The sequence below is a fragment of the Lissotriton vulgaris genome, chromosome 12 (assembly GCF_964263255.1).
Source record: "Lissotriton vulgaris chromosome 12, aLisVul1.2, whole genome shotgun sequence".
Classification (NCBI taxonomy): Eukaryota; Metazoa; Chordata; class Amphibia; order Caudata; family Salamandridae; genus Lissotriton; species Lissotriton vulgaris.
Genome location: NC_141700.1, coordinates 810,508,137 through 810,528,386, shown reverse-complemented (window position 1 = coordinate 810,528,386; position 20,250 = coordinate 810,508,137). Strand labels below are relative to the sequence as shown.

The window sequence follows — 20,250 nt, the reverse complement described above, 5'->3', positions numbered from 1 at the left end:
ATGGAGTCTACCCGCTGATAGCTTTAGTCTGCAGGACGTGGTTCCTTCCAACCCTAGGGTCCACAAAGGTTTTGTCCTGTCTCTAGTGTGGTGTACCCCATGGAGTATCCGCCTTCCGCCCCATCCCTTGGTGGCACAGCGCCAAAGTCCAGTAAGTGGGACCACATCACTGGATGAGTCTTCACAGCCAAAACATGTTCAACTCTTTCCTCAGCCACACTCGACCATATGCAAACAGACAGACTAACAGCCAATCACCTGCAGATGCTGCCAGACACACCAGACTCTGCCCAGACACCTCATGGATGCTGTCCTGGATGCAGCGTTGACAATGTCCATCCATTGAGGAGCATACTAACCGCGGCGCCCTCTGTAGGACTCATAGGAGCAGTCCCAAGCTCTTACCTTCCTCAGCTGCGTTTCCTCCTGCTTCACATACGTGTTCCAGTACCCATGCCCTCAGTCACATACATCTTAGAAAGAAGGAAAAACAGTACCAAATGTTAGATTTTTTTAGTTTTATTTAATTTGCTAGCATCTGCTGACAGTTATTTGCGGATATTTAAACAGGATTGGAGTTGGTATAAGTTGGGGAGCTGAAGGAGGGAGTGATGTTATTCAGAGTCGTAGAATGCGATTGGGGGCTAATTGTGGATTTCTGCATTTAAGTGACAGGTGATACGATTACATGTCCTGATATGCTGCTCAAGATACAAAGAGAGGATCCGCAGCATCTGAAGAAACTTCAAGAGGCAGAAGCAAGAGAAATACAAGAGTGTCTGAGCGCAGGTGATGAAGAGCGTCTGACCGCTCTCTGCTGTTCACAGTTATTGCACACTAAGGGACGCGCTCATGTGCTGCCGCGCATCCCTGTATGTACTGTTCCATCTTTGTTGTACTGCATAGAGGCAATGTGGTGTTGCAACAAAGGATTGAAATACCTTAATCCTTCGCGTTCCCATTGACCAAGTCTGAAGCGTTAAATCCGTTCTTACACTAAGAGTGAAATATGTTGATCTTCAGTGGGGACCTGATTCAGAGTTTTGATACCAGTGAGATGTTCTTGGAGAGGGTATATCCAGTGCATAGTTTCAGTTCTACCATCACATTTTAAAGTAAGAAGCAAGCAATTGACTGCCTGAGGGACAGCAAGGGACCAGAATAATGAAACAATCATTCAATCAAACAACATTTGTAAAGCACAATTCTGTCCCCCCTAGGGGTATCGGGGCGCTGTGTCTCTGTCGGGGGGCCAGCTCTTGAGTCTCTTTCTGAAGTCTGCCAGCTGGGGGCTGTATAGAGATAGAGGGGAGGCCATTTCAGGTCTTGCCAAAGACGTAGGAGAACGAGCGGCTGCCATTGCGGCTGCAATGGATGCGGGGGCATGTGCGAGTGCGGAGGAGTGCAAGTGTCTAATGGGTTGGTCGAAGTTCAGTCGCTGGTTGAGGTAGGCAGGTCCTAGGTCACGGAGGGCTTTGTAGGCATGTGTGAGTATCTTGATCTGGCAACTCTCTTCTGGATGAGGAGCCAGTGGAAGTCTCTCAGTTAGGGGATGATGCGAGTTCATTTGGGGAATTCCAGGATGAGTGTGGCTGCAGCGTTCTGTATGGTTTGTAGTCTTCTGAGGAGCTGGGTGGAGAGGCCGGTGTAGATTGTATTGTCGTTGTCAAGGCGGCTGGTGATGAGGGCTGATTGACAGTTTTTCTGGTGTTGGTAGGGCTTCATATGTGGAGCTTGTGTAGTGTGTGAAAGCAAGAGGAGGTGACTGTGTTGACTTGTCGCTCCATGGTCATTTGGCTGTCGAGGATGATGCAGAGGTTGCGTGCATGGTCAGTCAGTTTGGCTCAGAGTTCTGCAGGCCACCAGCTGTGGTCCCATGCGGAGGTGTCCGTCTCAAAGATAAGTACCTCCGTTTTGTCGGGGTTGAGCTGGAGGCAGTTGTCTCTCATCCATTCTCTTATGTTGGTCATGGCGTTGAAGAAGTTGATTTTGGTGTTGGAGGGGTCCTTGGTGAGAGGACCAGGTGGCAATGGTTTGGCTGGTGTTCACTGGTTCGTGGAGGTTGTTGAGGGACTGTTGGATGTAGGTTGACATTGTTGTAGATGTTGGTAATCTTGCTGTGGAAGTTGCCTCAGAGGGTGTTGCAGAAGTCTTGAGACGGGTGGACGGTGTTCTCTGTGGCTGTCGGGTTGGAGAATTCTTTGACCACTTTGAAGAGCTCCTTTGTGTCAATGGCCGTGGATTCAATGCAGATGGTGATTGCTACTTTCTTGTCTTCTTTAATGTGCCAGTGGTAGTTGTTGAGGGCTGTTTTGTTAGCTGCTTGTCAGTGGGGTGCTTGGCGGTGCACCATTGTTTCTCCAGTTGGAGCAGTTGCGCTTTGTGCTCTTGAGTTCTGGGGTGGACCAGCTGACATGTTTGAAAGTTTTTTTGAGTTTAGTAGGTTTCAGTGGGTTGACTGTCTGCACTGTTGGTGATCCAGGCATCGAATTCTGGACTGCCTGGTCGAGGTGTACTGAGGCTGAGGCTTCGGGTTGGGTGGAGGTGAAGGCCTGTGTCCATTGGGGTTCAGTGACCTTGCTCCAGCTGCGGTGGGAAGAGATGTGATGCTTATTGATTGTGTACCGGGCGTCGGTGATGGTTAAGTGTTTGATGGTGTGGTCAGTCCAGGTGAGTTCTGTGGTGTGGCTGAATTTGATTCTGTCGCTGGAGGTAAAAATGGGGTCAAGCATGTGTCCTGCTTTGTGCATGGGTTCAGTGACCAGTTGGGTGAGGCCGTTGTTGTCCAGGTTCTGCAGGAGGACGATAGAGTTGGCATTATTAGGGTCATCAATGTAGAAGTTGAGGTCACCAAGTAGAACATAGTGGTGAGAGTCGATTGCTAGGAGGGCAATGAAGTTGAAGATGGCGTCGCAGAATGCTGCTTGGGATCCGGGGGGTCTGTAGGAGAGGGTGCCAATATGAACCAAAGTGGTCTTTCATTGTATTACCAATCAGACAGAAAGATTGTAAATATCCTGAAGATGCTCTAGTTGCTTGAAACACGTTGGGTGTAACCCTAACTTTCTATTAACTGTAATAAACATGTCTTCAAACCGCATGAATTTTTTAACCTCCACTTAAAAAATACATGTATCCGTGGAACTAGAAACTATACAAGACTCCTTACGCATCTTACATTAATATGGGTACCAGATGGAGCAAGTGAGTGGAGGACATAAGAGGAGGTCAGGTTAGATCCAATTAATGACTTTTTATTTACACTTTGGGTTCGAGCCTGAGAGTTGGGTCACTGCTCGCAGTGAGCTCCAGTGGAACGCTGACACCGCTCTGGTGTTCACATCTACCAAATTGCAAAGAGTAAGGAGGGTGGTCAACCAGGAATAGCTGGGGGATTCTGGGCAGAGATTGCTGATTCAATTCTCTGATTACCACCCATACATTTTCCAGTGTTAGGTGCAAGGTTAGTTCACCTCCAGCAGTAGCAGGAGGAGTTGATCTGTGCAAGGTACCTTCTGTCCATCATGAGCTAGATTGCTTAAAGAATTGAGGGGAGGTGAATTTAGGAAGATGCAACAGGGTGGAAGGAGGCTGTTGGTTAAGCCAGCATGCTGAGGAGTAGATCACTGGTCGTGGCCTGGAAGAGAGCATCTAAAACAACCCTTCATCTCATCAGAATTGCAATCTTCCCTGCTTCAGACACCTCCTCAAGGCACAACCTTTCAAGTTAGGGCAGCTTGAGTCATCAGCACCTAAGGAACGACTGCGGGTATGAGTACGCGACACAGGACCTGACACACTCATCCAGTGGAAGGAGCATTGCGGCTTACGTTGCAGATGTTGAGCGCGTTGTAACTGGTGGAGGTGGTAGGGGGTTGAGATGACTAGGAGAAAGGCCTCTGGCCACTGTTGAAATGATCTTTAATGCTGTGACTGAGGGGGAGAGAGTGCTTTGAATTTGTCGTTTTTCAGTGTCTGGACCTCACGTCTAAATCATGTAATCGCTTCAACAGGATTTCCTCCCGGATCAGCAGGATTTCCTTCCAGCTCAGCTGGCTTTTCAACGGAATCCGCGGGATTTCAATCTGGTTCAGCAGGATTTCCGTCTGGTGCTGTTGAGTTTCCATCCGGCTCAGCAGGATTTTCATTTCTTGATACTGACTTTTGCTTGAGGAATGAAGGCGAGTCCACTTCGAATATGACTGCTCAGATTCCGACAGGAGAAACAGAAAGAGCGACTGACCCAGACCAAGGTAGGCAACAATGTTCTTGAGTTGTTACATTTCTCAGATTGGTCCTTGTGTGTCTGCAAGTATACATCAACTGGTACCGAATCAAGATATCTGTCTATTCGTATTACCAAACCCAGTAGGCTCACCTTTAGAAGGAGAGTGCTGACCTTATCAACGCTTGTTTGCATTGGTGTTCAGTGTGCTTTTAATATTTTATTGTTTTCTGTACCGACATGGCTGTCACCCATGCAGGAAAATTAAAGTAAAAAAAAAAAAGAAGCTACTGTACGTTGAGACGTATATGTGCGCAAAGGTCGTGAACCATTTCTTTGCACAATTTCCTGATTCATTTGTGTGCCAGTTAACAATGTAACTTTATTTTAAAGGCCTCATCTAAAATGCGCAAAAAGGGCATATTTCTCTATATGCCAAAAATATTAATGAGTAAGTTTTGGTTAGTTTTTGTTTGTAGTGTGTAGGTCTGACTGCACTCTATTGTAGGTCCTAGGCCAGAATGTGGCCACATGTTTGTGTGTTGATTTCAGGACATGTCTAAGACTTTGTGTAATGTGATTTCTCAAAAGAGAGCTGTTTAGCCTCGTTCTAAGCTAAGCCTTGTTCGAGGCCTAAGCAAAATTTGCAAACTTGGCACTTCTTTCTCTGTTCAGAAGAATTCACTTTTCCAGCATGTTCAGGTTAGAATTCCTTTTTGCAGATTTTCTATCATTTTCATGGTTAATTGAGTAATCCTCAGTCTCCTCATGGCCCAGACTTGAAGGCAGCAACAGATATGAATAAAACTGTGTTTTTTTGTATATAGACATCACCTGCTGGTTGTGAAATAAATGTATGACTAGATTGCACAGATACATTTTTTTCAGCATTCTTTACACCCCAGACTGCCTTTTCCTCATTTGTGAATTCTTACTTTTGTTAGTACATGTTCTGTTCCCAGAGATTCCAGTCTTACCCTTTCTCCTTGACTTTGTACTAGATTTCTGATTTATGTGATGATTAGAGTCTAGGACATAGCTGGTTGGGAAAGAGTATCTTACGACATTGTGCAGGGCGTTAAGACTGCAAGTAAGTATTCAGTTATCAGAACTGCAGTGCTCCTAATCTTTACCAATGTTACTTGCTCTGTAAGCTTTAAAAGGCTTAATTTACTAAATATTTCTCTACAAGTTAGACCTCAAAGAGTAACCAAATAGTGTTTCATGAAAGGGCACGCCCCTTGAATGTGGGCCACGCCCCTTAACTGTAAGCCACGCCCCTTAAATGTATGCCACGCCCCTTGAACGTGGACCACTTTTTTCGTCAGCGCCCGGGTCAAATTGTGATCCCAATACGCCCCTGATATGTATGTCAAATATTGACCAAAATACAAAAAAGCTAGAGCACTACTAACTTAATTTTAAATTAATTATCTAATAAATGTAAACATATTAAATTACATTACAATTATTGTTTGAACCTTTTATTAAAAAAATCTATCAAAAGGAAAATGTTTATATTTATGTATTAAAAATCACAAAAAGTTGTGTATAGAATCAATGTAAATTTATGTAACTGTTTTGTAACAGTTATGCTTTTTTAAATAAAACAGTTATTACATTTTTTTTATCATAACATAATATTTATTTTATGGTTTTATGTATTTTACCATTAAATTAAATTCATATATATTTTCAAAAAGTGGAAATACATTGATGTATTTCAACATTATTTCCTATGTGGTTCTATTTTTTAGTCCCTGTCTCTATTATTTCCTAAGGTAGGGTGTTGCTGTACCAGTGGTTGACTATATGTGCTGCTGGACTTGTTCTAGCTCTGAACTGGAGTACATTCACAATACAGAGTCCTTTTTGGGCTGTAGTAACTTTAGAACTGCAGTTTGTGATAGCAATGGGCTTTCTCTTTTGTGGGTGGGTGTCTGGTCTTCCAAACCCCCTCATTAGCCCTCCACGAGCCTCTCCTTTCTGCACCCAAAGCTCCTTCCATTTTGTAGTAGATATTTCCCCAGTCCCACCCACCACCCTGGTCCCTCCCACCAGTGTGAATTGCTATTTGTAGTAGGTTCTGCTGCTGTAGTTCTGCTTTCTTGCTACAAACTTCCGTTTGTGAATCAGGACCGTTGAGTTTGAATGTTGTATACTACATTTAACCAACCCGGTTTCTAATTTTACTTCACAGGATATAAGGTTATTCCAGATGTTGCCTTAGTGCACATAAAAGAAGAGGCCGAGACGTACCCAGCAGAACATCAGGACAGTGAGATATTGGAAACCATCAGGAGCGCAAGAGGTGAGCTATTCTGTACCAACCTGCTGTGACTTGACGTTTGGTTGGGGGTGGTACTGAATAGGGCTTGTGGTCAGCCGCCCTGCGTGGTCGGAACACTGACCGACCGAGCTGCACTTACGTGAAACACAGACTCAACCTACGTCAGAATCACCGTGCACACCACCCTCAACATTGTGCTACACACACACACCACATTATCTCAGACTCAAACCACTCAAGTTCACTGCTGCACCCTCACAGTCAGAGATACATGAACATAGTCAACTTTATAGTGGGTTCAGCCCACTCCCACGGCTACACTGCCCTGCCTCCAGAGACTCATTAAAACACTCACCCTGATACACAATATGAGCTTCTTCCAGGGCTTCCACAGCTGCAGAAGTGAACACTGGATGTTGGTCGTTGACGGTGCCGCTTGCTTCAATTGTATCTGTTTTTTGTTGTAGCCTCTATGACATGTTGGCCTTGATTTGTATTTCATTTTATTTTTATGGTCTATTGGGCTCAGCGCCTTGAGACCCTCACGGGTGAGTAGCCACGCTTTACAGTCCCCTGATCAATCGATTGATATTTTTTAGACAGGGTAAAGTTTCTTGATTGATTGATAGATTGAAGTGTACACCAGGGTCTAGTAATTTGTCTCTTGCCTGAGACATAGCTTAGCTCTCAGAACGCAAACCTATATACTCAAAACACCTCGCCCGAGCTGGTTCTCGGCAAAGCCACCGATCAAGACTATAGGCCTGACTTGTTTATTATGAATACTTAGGACAGAGCCGGTAGGTCTGTCTTATTTATTGTGAAACGCATATGATGAATCAAATAGGCCTTTAACCCCTTCGACGCTGATGACGAGCTGGGCTCGTCATGGCGTAGCCTCCTCGCACGCTGATGACGAGCCCAGCTCGTCACGTAAAGTGTGTTTTTTAAAAACCCAGCGTGCGAGCGGAATTCCGCTAGTGCGCATGCGGCTAAGGGCGCAGTGTCACCACAATATTCTGTTACATTGACTCGCACAGGTTACCGTAAAAGGCAGACTTTAGTGTTGGTTACCCCTCGGACAGGTTGACGCTGAGGAGCCCCAGCGTGGTCATTCTTGTTGGCCCTTTTCAGAGGGTTGCATCTTGTTTTGATAAATGTGATTTTAAATCGTGGTAGTAAGAACATTTATTGAGATAATTTTGTGTATGAAAACCCAAATACAGAAATTAAATTCACATAAACCACATACAGAATATTGTTTAAGAACAAATGAAAAGCAGTCATTCCCAATTGCAACATCTAAAGAAGAAAAAAATCAACGGGTGATTGACGCTTGAGAGTAAACACTGTATCGTGTATTGCTTTAGATACACATGCTCCTCATAGTCCTTTCATCTGGTTTTCGACTCAAACATTGCAACTTATTTCAGTTTGAATATCTTAGAGTCACAACACCTGTTGTGGCTGCTTGCTTAGTCCACAAAGAAGGTGGACACAGGCTTTACCTCAGATTGTTTCCGTCCGGTCTCTGATTCAGGCGGTTCGAGCACGAGCTCTGAGACCAACATATCTGCACCACTTTTTGGGCCCAGTTCTTTAACACTTCAACGCCTGCGTTTTCCATGGCAATTCACGGACTATGAACTATAGCACTCGACAACCCATCCTCCCACACTGACCTTTGGTCGATGACCTTCGGCGAATACTACTGTGACACTGGAGATATCCTAGGGGAGGATATGGAACATACGCCCTCTCATCTATGCCCCATGGTGCAACACCGAATAGCCATAATTTGATCATCACAATGTCTGCAACCTTTGCCACATCCCCAACCACAAAAACAAATCCTGCCACTTCTGCGCCACCTTCTGCTATAAGACCCTGAGGTACTATTTGGACGCACTCTGTATGCATCCTAAGATCAGATGCAGCTGCGACCCTGTAGGAAGGTGGATACCTGACTATGGCTACCGCAGATTTTTTGCCTTGTGTTTAGCAGGTTTTCGACTTAGTTGGCCTGGGATCCTGCTAATCAGGGTCCCAGGCTATCTGCTCTCTCTGTAAAATGGACTCCATGTACCCTCAGTACATCTCCAATTGGGTATTGGGTCACCTTATCAGCCCCTGTACAGTGTACTATAGGTACCCAGGGTATAGGTGCATCCAAGGCCTACCAGGGGCTGCAGCATATCTTTTGCCACCCCTGTCTGGCTATCCAAACTGACACAACTGGCTGATCACTCAGCTGGGGCAAGGTGGTGTAATCACCCCTTGCTTAGATATAGTATACCTATATCTAAACCTATATCTGGACACATATACACCTATAAGTCACTCCTATGGCAGGCCTTAACAATCCTGGAGGCAGAGTGCTTGGTTTTATGTGAGATGGTGCTCTAGCATGAGCTGAGCCTGTCTGCAGCTTTCGGAACCATGTCCCTTAGCTGTTCTGGGATATTCCCATACTATATACTCTTAAGTGCATTATAATCCTTGCGGTTACTTGCTAACTTTGGTTTGGCTTTATCAAAACATGTCGTGTAAGGTGTCATACGCTTTGGAATACTACCCCCTCGCCAGTCCTGGCGACGGGGGTAGCATTCCACCCTTCTAGAGGGAGATGACTTGTTACTTTGCTTAAACGCGGTTAAATCTAACCAGAGCCTCAGCATCACAAAATGGATGCTGCTGCCACAGACACAAGTCTGGCCTCCTGCTGCTGACCGAAACTCCGGCAGGGGAGACCTGGACAAATGGTATCCTGTCCAGGGAGGTGTTACACCACCACAGACGGGAGATAGTGGATTGGGGCAGAGTGGGCTGAATGAAACTAGACACTGCCTGGGGCGCACAAGGCGTCCCATGCATAGCCCAGTTCAAACCGGTGCTGGGGCACTCCAGCCCCAGCTTTGGCGCGAAACTGGACAAAGGGAAAGGGGTGTAACCACCCCCTTCTTGGGTCCCACCCATAGGTGGGACCTAGCAGGTGATCCAGCCCCTATATTTGGAATAAAGGTAGGAGCTGTGCCAATGCAACTTAGATCATCCTGACTGAAACTTTGAAATGATACTCTGGACCCTTCGACATCCTACTCAACGTAGAAGACTGAAGAATCTCCCTTGTGGTCAAGGAGTGGCCACCCTGTGCAAGCAGGCACCATCAGTGCGACAAGACTTTCTTTGCCGTTGCTCCCGCAGGAGCTCAAACGACAGAGACCAACAAGACCGGGACTCCCAGACTTCCAACAGCCCGATCCACAGTCCTAGCAAAGCTTAGACCCGTGGAGGCGACGAGAGACGTGGGACCGGCCATCTTGAAAAGTCAACGGAGTGCTCCCTGTGCAGCTCCCGAGGTTCCCTCTATGCTGTGCTTTGGGGTTTGAGAAGCCCAAGCCCTGAGCAGCTTGTGCTCCAAAGATCACCTCTCCACACTCTCTCCGAGTGCTGCGTCGGGCCCTTTTGCACTTTTCCTGCTCGACGCGTTGTCCGGTCACTTGGCCATTGGCTAGTGGCCTCTGTGACGATGAAACATCGAAACTACACTGCTGGTCTGGTTGCTCCAGACTGGCCCCAGCTCCCCTGAAAAGGAGCCATCGATCTGACCTTCCCGGTCCGATCAAGAAGACATCTTCGAATCCTGCGTGGGTTGCCTTTGCCAAAGCTTGGTGACTCCGAATCGAGTACCGACACCACCGACAGCAAGAGCCTTCGCGGGACAGCTCGTGTTCACCAGCTGGTCATACTCGATCCTTCTTGGTCCACGTGGCAGCGGAGTCAAACACCTCGACATCACCTGATTGCAACCCGACATCGCCTGGTTCCTTCCTGGTTCCTCGCTGGTCACTGGCTAGTGACCTGAACTCTGTCCCCTCTGCTTTCAGGTACTCTACGTCTTCGATCCACCCTTGGATCCAACCAGACTCTTCTCTCCTGGCCGCCTGCAGGATCTTCATCTCCAGACTCCATAGAACTTCACGACGAAACCCGACACACTTTGGCACCTATGCACCCGCTTCCTGTGGGTGAAGTAACGATCTAACTCCGGTGCTCCTATAGTGGATTACACCTCTAGAGTCCTAGTTTTAAGTGGCTAAGTTCTAGTCCAGTCGGAAGTCTCCAAAACCTATAACTTTCTGATTTTTACGCACCATTGACTTGTATGGTAAACGCTGTTGCCTATAGACTCTACATCCGTATCCTGTGGGCCTCTCCCAACCTAACCTTCATTAGTCCAGTGTAGGCCCAGCGATTCCCAAGGCCCTAGGCCTGTTCATTGTTCGTGACGTGGTACTTATACCACTTTCTTAATATATGGTTTGAGTGGCCACCCTGCCTATCCATAATTATGCAGCTTATTATATGTTATACTGTGTTCTTTGTTTAACGCTTGTGCTCCTGTGCTCATAAAGAGTTAAGGGGATTATTCTAGAAATAAATACATATATTTTATAATATATAACTTGTGTGGTGTCCTTTCATTTGGTATTAAAAGGGATTGCATATGGTAAAACAGTTGGCTTCACATGCCCTCTTGAGTTTAGCCTAAGACTGCTTTGTCCACGCTACCATTAGGATAGCTGGTCTATAAGGTTGACTTACAATCAATCACCATAAGGGTCGTTTGTACTGGTACAAGGTGCTCACTAGAATTTCTGGTCATCATAAGCCAGGCCAACTTCTCACAGACCCTCAACTAAGACCCTTAATATCTTTGAGGAACGAGACCCTTTCAAGGCCGAAAAAGAAGAAGCTGGCCCCTCAAGCCTTCCCTTAGCACAAGGCACACACAAGCCTGAGGTTGTATCCTCAGATACCTCTGACGATGAGCAAGACAAAGTCGAGACTCTACCTCTGAAACCTACTGGCTGTAAGGCCAGAACCACACTCAGGCCTTCAGCTTCAGTGCTGACGCCCACAATCAAAGGCCAGGTAACAATCCCTTGTTCCCAAAAACGTGCCCAGGTTTAGTCAGCGTTGGGACTTTGCAGAACACCGTCCTCCCAGACCTAGAGGAAAGAAGCAGCACTTTCTTTGAAATAAAGACTTATCTATTCGGCAGTTGGGATTAGTCTTTACAGAGATTAGACATTTACACTGAATGCACTCCATGCCTTGCCCCCTTGTTAAGCAATAGCCAGGCACTTGACTTTTCGATTTTTGAGGGTGCATCTATAGAGCTTTCTCAATTTATTTCTGATTATACAATTGTCAGCGCTGAATGTTCTGTCACCGTTATTACAATTCTTAACAATTAACAACCGACTGGTGTAAACCATCCGATCCAGCATCATGGAACGTATATAGGACCCCTCCTCCTTAAGCCCACAAACACCATCTCCGCCATAATTCATAAAGTTTAAAAGATTTCCAAAAGAGGAAAGACCTGCTCACTTTACACAATGTATTGACAATACAGTGCAGTTTATTTGATTTTTGTGATCTGCTGCACGTCCGGAGAAATAATAATGGACTGTAGTTGTGCGTGCATGTCTAAGGCAAGAGCCTTGTGTTTCCTTCAAGAACAGTTTTACAGCCGGTCCTGCGAGCCCTGTATTTATGGCCTGACAAATGGCTTGTATCTTGAAATATAAAACAGCTTTGCCAAAAGCAGGCTCTTTCACCCCCTCCCAAATGAAAGCAATAAATACAAGCCATATGTTCAGGACATTTACAAAACAGTTACTGCCTGCTAACAGGTCAGATGGCCTCGGTCTGTACTTTGCTCTGCTGTAGAATAATCTTTGGGAAAGGAGATTCCTGGAGGACCCAGTTGCCTTTCATCATGCACACTTGTGTGCTCTTGCGACCATGGCAGGGAGTTAACATATGTGCTGCGCAGTGCAGCTAGCTTGATCTGCAGCACACAGTGACAGAACATATATATCTCATATATATCTTATAACTCATATTCCTATATAGATCTTCCTTATAAGTTAATAAGATGCAGAAGTGGCCTCTTTGTGACTTTTGTAATGATCATAACTACTAGCAACTGTTTGTGAACATCGTATCTCTTGTAAAGAAACCTGCTTTATTGTAAAGTGTTCTAAACCCTCTGGGTGATGACGATGCTCTATAAACCTTTTTGCTTTCTCAAATTTGCTTTAAAATGCCCATTTGCTCACTCTTTTTTCTAAATTTTCCCTGGAGGAGAACCTCCCTGAACCCTTCCTATGATGGTGAGGCTTGAACGCTGCACAACATTTACCTCCAACGTTTACGCCCTATCACTTTCAAGTGTCACCAGCCTCCACTGATAACACACAGTTATTTACTTTGGTCTCATTAGGTGATAGCTTTTTTGTTGTTGAACATTTCTTGTGACTTGTGTTTAGGACTGTATTTTCAGTAATAACGTTATAGTATATATTAAGCTTGGTTCTTTCTTTTTATAGGTAATGAAAACCTGAACATGCAAAACATTGGGAATTCCATACATAAAGTTGAAGAAAACTTGTCCTGCGAAGGTGTGACAGGGGAGGCCAAAGTGAAGGTGTTGAAGATTCTCCACAAAGAAGCCACGTCTAGAGTTCAGGTCTGGCCAGAAAGCAATCAAAAATCAAGAGAGAAACCGGCTCAAAGTGGAAGTGATTTCAATAATCCAGCACCTTTCATTTCACATCAAGGAAGCCCCATCGCTGGTAGACCAGACAAAAACAATGAATGGGAAAGTAGTCTGAGCAATGCGCAGCTCAGCAGGGGTCCTCCCAACGTGCAGCAGAATCCAAAAATATTCACATGTACTGAATGCGATAAAAGCTACGATCTTAAGGGGAAGTTAATCAGGCATATGGTAACACATTCAGGAGTGCGGCCATATCCCTGTACTGAATGTGGTAAGAGTTTCTATCAGATGCCGCATCTTATCAGGCACCATCGAACACACAGTGGTGAAAAACCATACGCATGCTCCTTCTGTCATAAAAGATTCAATCGCAAGGACAATCTCAATGGGCACGAAAGAATACACACAGGAGAGAAGGTATCACCAACAAAGTACAAGCTAGGAACCTTCTCGCCACTGGGGTGAAAACCCGCAGCTTAGCAACCCTAGCTTGGCCAGGAAGACGCCCTAACCAGGTGGATTCAAATCAAGAGAACTGCCTCAGGCTCCAAGTTTCTCATAGAAAAACCAATGGACACCACAATATTATACCCAAGGAACAGAAGAACATGCGAGGTCCAAGGGCTCAATTTACAGAAAATGGGTGCAATTGTTAGTTGTACAGACCAATTGGTCTGCTCCCTACAGACAAACTATTAGGGGCTTCGTCATGAAGTTTGTAAATTCATTTCTCATAGTTAATGGTATAAAAAAGGATTCTCCACAAAGAATAAAGCAAAATAATATAATTGACAAACCAGGAAAATGAGAGTACATGAATTTGGACCAACATAAAATAAAAGGCTCAAGTGTGGACTGTGATGGCACCCACACATTAATCCTACTCTTCCACATGGATGTTTATAGGAAGGAGAACTGATACCTAAGCACGAGCAATCGACCTTCACAGTGTTCTGTATACCAAATAGTTCATAGCATGTACCGAAAAATATTGTAAATGCAGGCAGTGCCTTGGAAGATTAGAGACAGCTTCATACCTAAGGTCTGGGTATTATAATTTCTGGGCTAAAGAATGGGGCACAAAGCAACTTAGAAGGTGATGTTGTTGATGCTCTGTAAGCAGGTACCAGTACCAGGGTGCACAAACTGACTTCAGTTACAGAAAACTCTGAATCTGTGATCACTTGGGATCTCCCACCAGGGAGAAAAAGAGGCGTGGTAGTGACATAAAGGAGAATCTTGAGGCTAGAGAAGATGCATTGGTTCCTACTGAGGGCTCAGTACTCTATATGGAGATAGAGGAGAAAATGAATTACAAAATGTGGAGTAGAATCATAGACTGTAGCACCATTTGTAATGATAACAGCAAGAAGTGAGTATTAGTTGTGAAAATGTGTGAACTCGAGAAAAAAAAGAGGTCAACAAAATCCAGATGATAAGAACAGTTATCTTTAATTTTTGGGAATATCGCTACAAAACATTCTCCATAGCTGCCCTGTCTCAGAAAGGAGTTTCATTCTTTTCACTGTTTTCTTGCAAAAAGGACCTAATTACAAGACACTGATCCTGAGCAAGACTTCAATGTAATCGATGCGAGAGAAGCTTCATTGACCACGTGAGGTCATAGTTGGCTTTGCTTGGGTGTTTGTTTTGATGTCCATTTGGTGGCAGTGCCATGCTTTGTGTTGACAGCACTACAGTGCTAACCAAAACCTGTTTCACTTTGACCAGGTCTGTTAACCAGATTGTCATTATCAAAGTTAATGTCCATAACTTTTCATAAAGTCTCATGCTTAAGCAGATCAGTGTTTGTATTATTGTTTTTGAAATAGAAGCCTTGGTTCTTCCCCAGTGTCTGTTCACTGGGCTTGTAAGTATGGCGCTCATCATTGTGAAGGTATTCAAGCGGTCTCTGCGTTTCACACAGTCATGGCACCATCTTTGTACAGATAACATCGCGTTTGCAATATCCAATAAATGAACATAGATGTTCCTTTAGACTGAGGGACCCTTTTTCTAGTGAAAAGCAGAGGTATGTAAGTTGGCGATGACAACTGTATCGTAAAGATGTTCTTGCTAACCCTTTAAAGTTCCAAGGGATGAGGGTGCCCATAGACCCCCTGTAGGTGCCTGTCCTTCTCGGTCACAATTTGGTGACGCTTAGATTTATCCTCTTGAAAAAAAACCTTGCTCATGTAATACAAAATATCATGTGCATTTAAGACAAATAACTCAATAGTATGCACCCTGTTATTAAGTGACGAAATCCCCGCACCAAGCATGCTAATTTATGACATGTAGTTCATTTATTTAGGAAGTTTTTATTGTGCACACACCATACCTGCTCTCGAAGCACACCGCCACTCAAGAGGAACTCAAATACTGTGAAGTGATGCTGTAGAAGGGCGCGATGAGGACTTACGTTTGTTTGAATTTTGTATCTTGGGCTCCAGGTCTAGGTCCCTGCTGATCTTCCAGGTTCCGTAAGTGTCACCCCCTCTTGATTGGAGTCCAGTCCTGAATCAGGTGGTAAGTTTTGCAGAATGAAACCCTCCCAGCACAGGCAAGTCTCGTTGGGTCTGTATATGAGAACCTTACACAAAAAGCGTGTGTGGTTTCACAGTGCTCTTTACCTCCCACGTACACTTTCTCTGAGGATAGCTTGTATGCGTCCACATCTTTAACTTACACAAATCAGCCTTATGTGATGCCTCTTTCGGAGACTGCACTGGACTTAAGGATTTAATGTATAAGTCTCTGAGTAGATGCATGCAATACCTGTGGATCAAACATTTTATTTTCTTTCTTTTATGTTATTTTATGTGAGCACCTATGTAGTTTGTTTGTACTCCTTAGTTTTCATGCATACAGTCTCTCTGGCATTTCTGCTTTTACATTTTTCTGTTTCCGCTCTGATGTTTTCGGTGAATACTTTGAGGTTCCTTGTTTGTTGCTCCCCGCTGTTCTCTTTCTTCCCTCATTTGCTCTCACACACACAGCCTGTCTGTTTATCGTCTCCCCTTCTCCCCAAACCTCAGTCACTCTGGTAACACTCTGGTTACCTCTTGATGAGGTTCATCGAAAAGTGCAGCTTGGCGCGTGCCTGTGGTAACTGAAGGAATGTTTATAGATGTGCACTTCGAAGACACTCCATTATAAACACTAACATATTCTGCTATTATTTTGTAAATTTGCGGGTTTATTGATACCAATAAATGTTTCATTTCCAAACCTCTATCCTTTTAATAGCATGTCCCTTTGAATCTTGTAATTATAAAGACCCTCCAAGGGGATTTGTAAGTCATTACTGGTGCTTAATATGTACTAAGCAGTGGACTTTTCACATCCCAAAACCAAGTGATGCCAAAGATATGTTTGATTATTTAAAAATAAGAATACGATAAGATCTCTGGAGCACCTTTTAAAAAAGAATTGTATAGGAAAGTAAAATAATCACAGTTTCGTATATTAGCAAAAATTACTTTATTCTGACATGCATATGGTAAGGAATAAGACATGTCCAAAATATGCAACATTAATTTAATAATGCACTTATTGTGGACATAAGTAGTGAATCCCTACAGGGACCTTATGACCTTCCTACCCAACTTGTGCACATTTTAGGTCTCGCCTAAGACAGCACTTCCACTGCCTCTTGCGAGACTTTGATATCCTGCAGAGGGCGTTGAGCCCGCCCCCTGCTTGACATTGGTTGACTTCCCTTCTGCCCACGTTTGTTTCCTCCTTTTTTTGTTAGCATGTCTGGGCCTTCCTTGCTCTTCTTGCATTTGTCCCTCCCATGGAACAGAGACACGTGATGTGTCTTTACATTGCCCTTTTGTTCAGGGCTGCGTTTCCCGGCTCACTCCGTATACACTGTGCTCTGTTTTTATTTTTAGTTTCTCGTCTGTGTCTAAACATTACCTGGTGCAGCATCACTTTAACTTTGCAGTTTGTTTCTCCTTTTATGTTTCACACAAACAGCTGAATAAAGGTTGTCCATGGAGCGGATAAACTATAAATTCAAATAAGCACCCCGCCGTGCCACATTACTTTCACTTGAGGCTGCTTGCTATACACCGCTAAATAAAGACTATATATTTAATGGATGCAACTGTGACTTGAAATAACTATTCCTCGTGCTGCATTACTTTAACTTTATGGAGCTCTTGGTTTTTCTTTTTAACGCACAGAAAATATAGGCTCCCCATGGAAGTCCAGAGGCTTTGCATAACCAGAACCCGGTGCTGGCTGCTTTCACTTCACAGTGAGCTCGCTTTATGTTTTTATGTCACTGATCATTGCTTTTTTTAGTGTTCATTGCTCTATCTTTACCCAGGTTTTTTACTGATATAATATTATTCGGAACAAAATACTTTCTGAAGGTTTAAACTGACATTGCATGCTTCCATAATGTGGCCTATAAGCAGTCGATCAGCAACATCAGGGGCCTTTTTAACTGCACACCACCCATGTTTGAAGGGTCAGACACAGTGCTGTCAAGAACACATTACAAAAATACAACTACACTTCCAAACAGTGCAGTTGGCCCACCAAGCCAATCTAAAGAAAGAGCAGTGACATTTTGGTTACTCATTTAGTCTTTTAAATACGCATTGAAGGTTGCAGCTAAATAAAGCCTGTCCATGGAGCAGCTTTCACTGTAACGTTGTATAACACCCCCTGTTACATTATTTAATCTTTACTAGGAGCTTCGTTTTCGACATCTACACAAAGGCTGCCCGCGGAATTGTTAGGACTGTAACTTAAAATAACCATCCCACAGGACCGTATCACTTTCACTTGACAAAATGCTTGTTTTTACTTTTAAACAAGAAACAGGCAGGGAGATTGAAGGACGTGTAAGGAATGAATACAAGTGTGACTTAACATAACCATTCCTCTGGTGACTCATTCATTGTATAGTTAAATTCCTTGCTTTCGGATTATTTTCCCTTGTCAGTGTGCTTGGTTTTCGTTGTCACGCCCAGATAAATGCAGGATGACCATGAAGTGGACACAAGTGTTTGCATTGTGTGTGTATGCAGCTGTTGGCACCGCGCCTCACTCTTAATCCCTTGCTGCTTTCCTATGGGACATTTGTTATTTGTTGAGAAGTGGCTCCCATTCAAATGGTAGAATTATATCAATGACACTTATAACACCCTTCATGCTCATTTTCACTTGTTTTCTGACACTAGGGGCCCGATGTAGGTCGCCCATTACCGGTCGGTAAACCCGAAAATAGGTAAATTTCAGGTTTACCGACCGGTATTGAGTAATTTGCTATGTAGGGGAGATTCGGTAAATACCCAATCGGTATTTACAGATTCTGTATTTACCGAATCATCATTTACAGAATCATCATGTACTGAATCGGTAAATGAGATATAGGAAGCACTTTGAAGAGTGTTATGTTATGTTATGTTATGTAACGTCTCTTTTATAGCGCACGGCTACCCCAAGGGGTGTCCCGGCGCTTTGGCAAAGAGACCTGAGACAGAAGAACACAACACAGCTACTCGCAGGGGTCAAGAAGCATCAAACGGAAAAGAGCCAAGTCTTCAGCTCCTTTCTGAAAGAAAGGAGACTGCTGGCTTTCCTAAGGGCAACAGGGAGTTCATTCCAACAGCGTGCAGCCAGATAACGGAAGGATCGACCTCCGATTCGGGCAAATCTAATAGGAGGAACCTCAGCTTTGGCCAGCAAGGCCGATCGCAGGGTCCTCCTTGGCGCATAAAAAGACATGCACTTCCTGATGTAAATCGGGCCAATGGAGTGAAGGGCCTTAAACGCCAGGGTCAAGATCTTAAATGTGATTCTTTTAGAGATAGGCAACCAGTGCAACCTCTTGAGCAATTCAGAAGCTTTTGCTCTTTGTGGAAGGCCAAAGATGGCTCTTGCCGCTGAGTTCTGCACAATTTGCAGGCGATCCAGCAAATATTTAGGTAGCCCTGAGTAAAGGGCATTGGCGTAATCCAGTCGTGATCCTATTAGCCCCTGATCGACGATTTTTTTGTGTTGCGTGGACAGCAGCGGAAGAAACTTTCGGAGCATCTTCAAAATGCCGAAACATTTCCCAGCCAGCCCGATGATCTGGGGTCTGAAAGAGAGGCCGTCATCACACAGCACCCCAAGATTTTTAGCTTGGGTAGAGACCGTATCAGGAGGAAACATGTCCTGAGGCCACCAAGTTTTCCAGCAAGGATCAGGTGGACAACTGAAAAAAAGCAGCTCCGACTTATCGGAGTTGCATTTCAGGCTATGCCGCTGAAACCAGGCGAAGACCGCACTCGGGCAATCTTTGATTCTGTCACCATCAAAAGCCTCTCCCTTCCTGCATGTGAACAGGAGCTGGGTGTCATCAGCGTAAGATATGATCTGGGCACTGAAAGCCTCCGCCACCGCCGCCAGAGGGGCCATTTAGATATTAAAGAGGGTGGGGCTCAGGATAGACCCTTGAGGCACCCCCACCTCTAGCGACGGCATTTCAGCGGAAAACTGAGGTGCCTTGATCACCTTTCGACGGCCGGACAAAAAAGATTTAAACCAGTCCAACACCGTCCCACCAATCCCGATCTCCCATAGTCTTAAAAGGAGACCGTCATGGGGGACGGTGTCGAAGGCCGCCGACAAGTCAAGCATCACTAAGATAGCCTTTCCCCCGCGATCAAGAGTTTCTCTGATGGCATCGGTGATCTCAAGAAGGGCTGTCTCCGTGCTATAATTAGCCCGGAGGCCCGATTGAGAATCATGGAGAATGTTATTGCTCTCTATAAAGTTGGTAATCGAGTGCTGCACATGTTTCTCAATCACCTTCGCCAGAGCAGGAAGAAGGGAGATCAGCCTGTAGTTAGAGTGCACAAGGGGATCTAAAGTGGGCTTTTTGAGTAGCGGCAAGATCAAAGCATGTTTCCACGCCAAAGGAACCACTCCCGTACTCAGGGAGAGATTGAGCATAGGATTAAGCAAGATGTTAACTGCCATTGCTACTTTACCCAGGCATTTCGCTGGACAAGGATCCAGTGGCGATCCAGAATGAAGTCGGGACAAAAGATCGAGAGAGGTGGCACAAGACAAAGGCGGAAAAATCGATAATATGGGGCACTTCTCTTCCGATAGTATGGGGAAAGAAATCGGTTTACCGACCGTGCTTCTGTGCTT

General features: G+C 44.8%; 1 protein-coding gene across 2 annotated transcripts in view; it reads left to right on the top strand.

The window, feature by feature from the left end:
* Window positions 1-15,024, top strand: part of LOC147678845 (uncharacterized) — a 102,931-nt gene extending 87,907 nt beyond the window's left edge. For both annotated transcript variants that reach the window (XM_086946269.1, XM_086946268.1), the window contains exons 4-7: window positions 670-789; window positions 4,014-4,253; window positions 6,426-6,536; window positions 12,917-15,024. In XM_086946269.1, coding sequence (XP_086802395.1) covers window positions 670-789; window positions 4,014-4,253; window positions 6,426-6,536; window positions 12,917-13,551 — 1,106 coding nt within the window. In that variant the 3' untranslated portion in view covers window positions 13,552-15,024. The remainder of the gene's footprint in view (window positions 1-669; window positions 790-4,013; window positions 4,254-6,425; window positions 6,537-12,916) is intronic.
* Window positions 15,025-20,250: the final 5,226 nt, after the last annotated feature.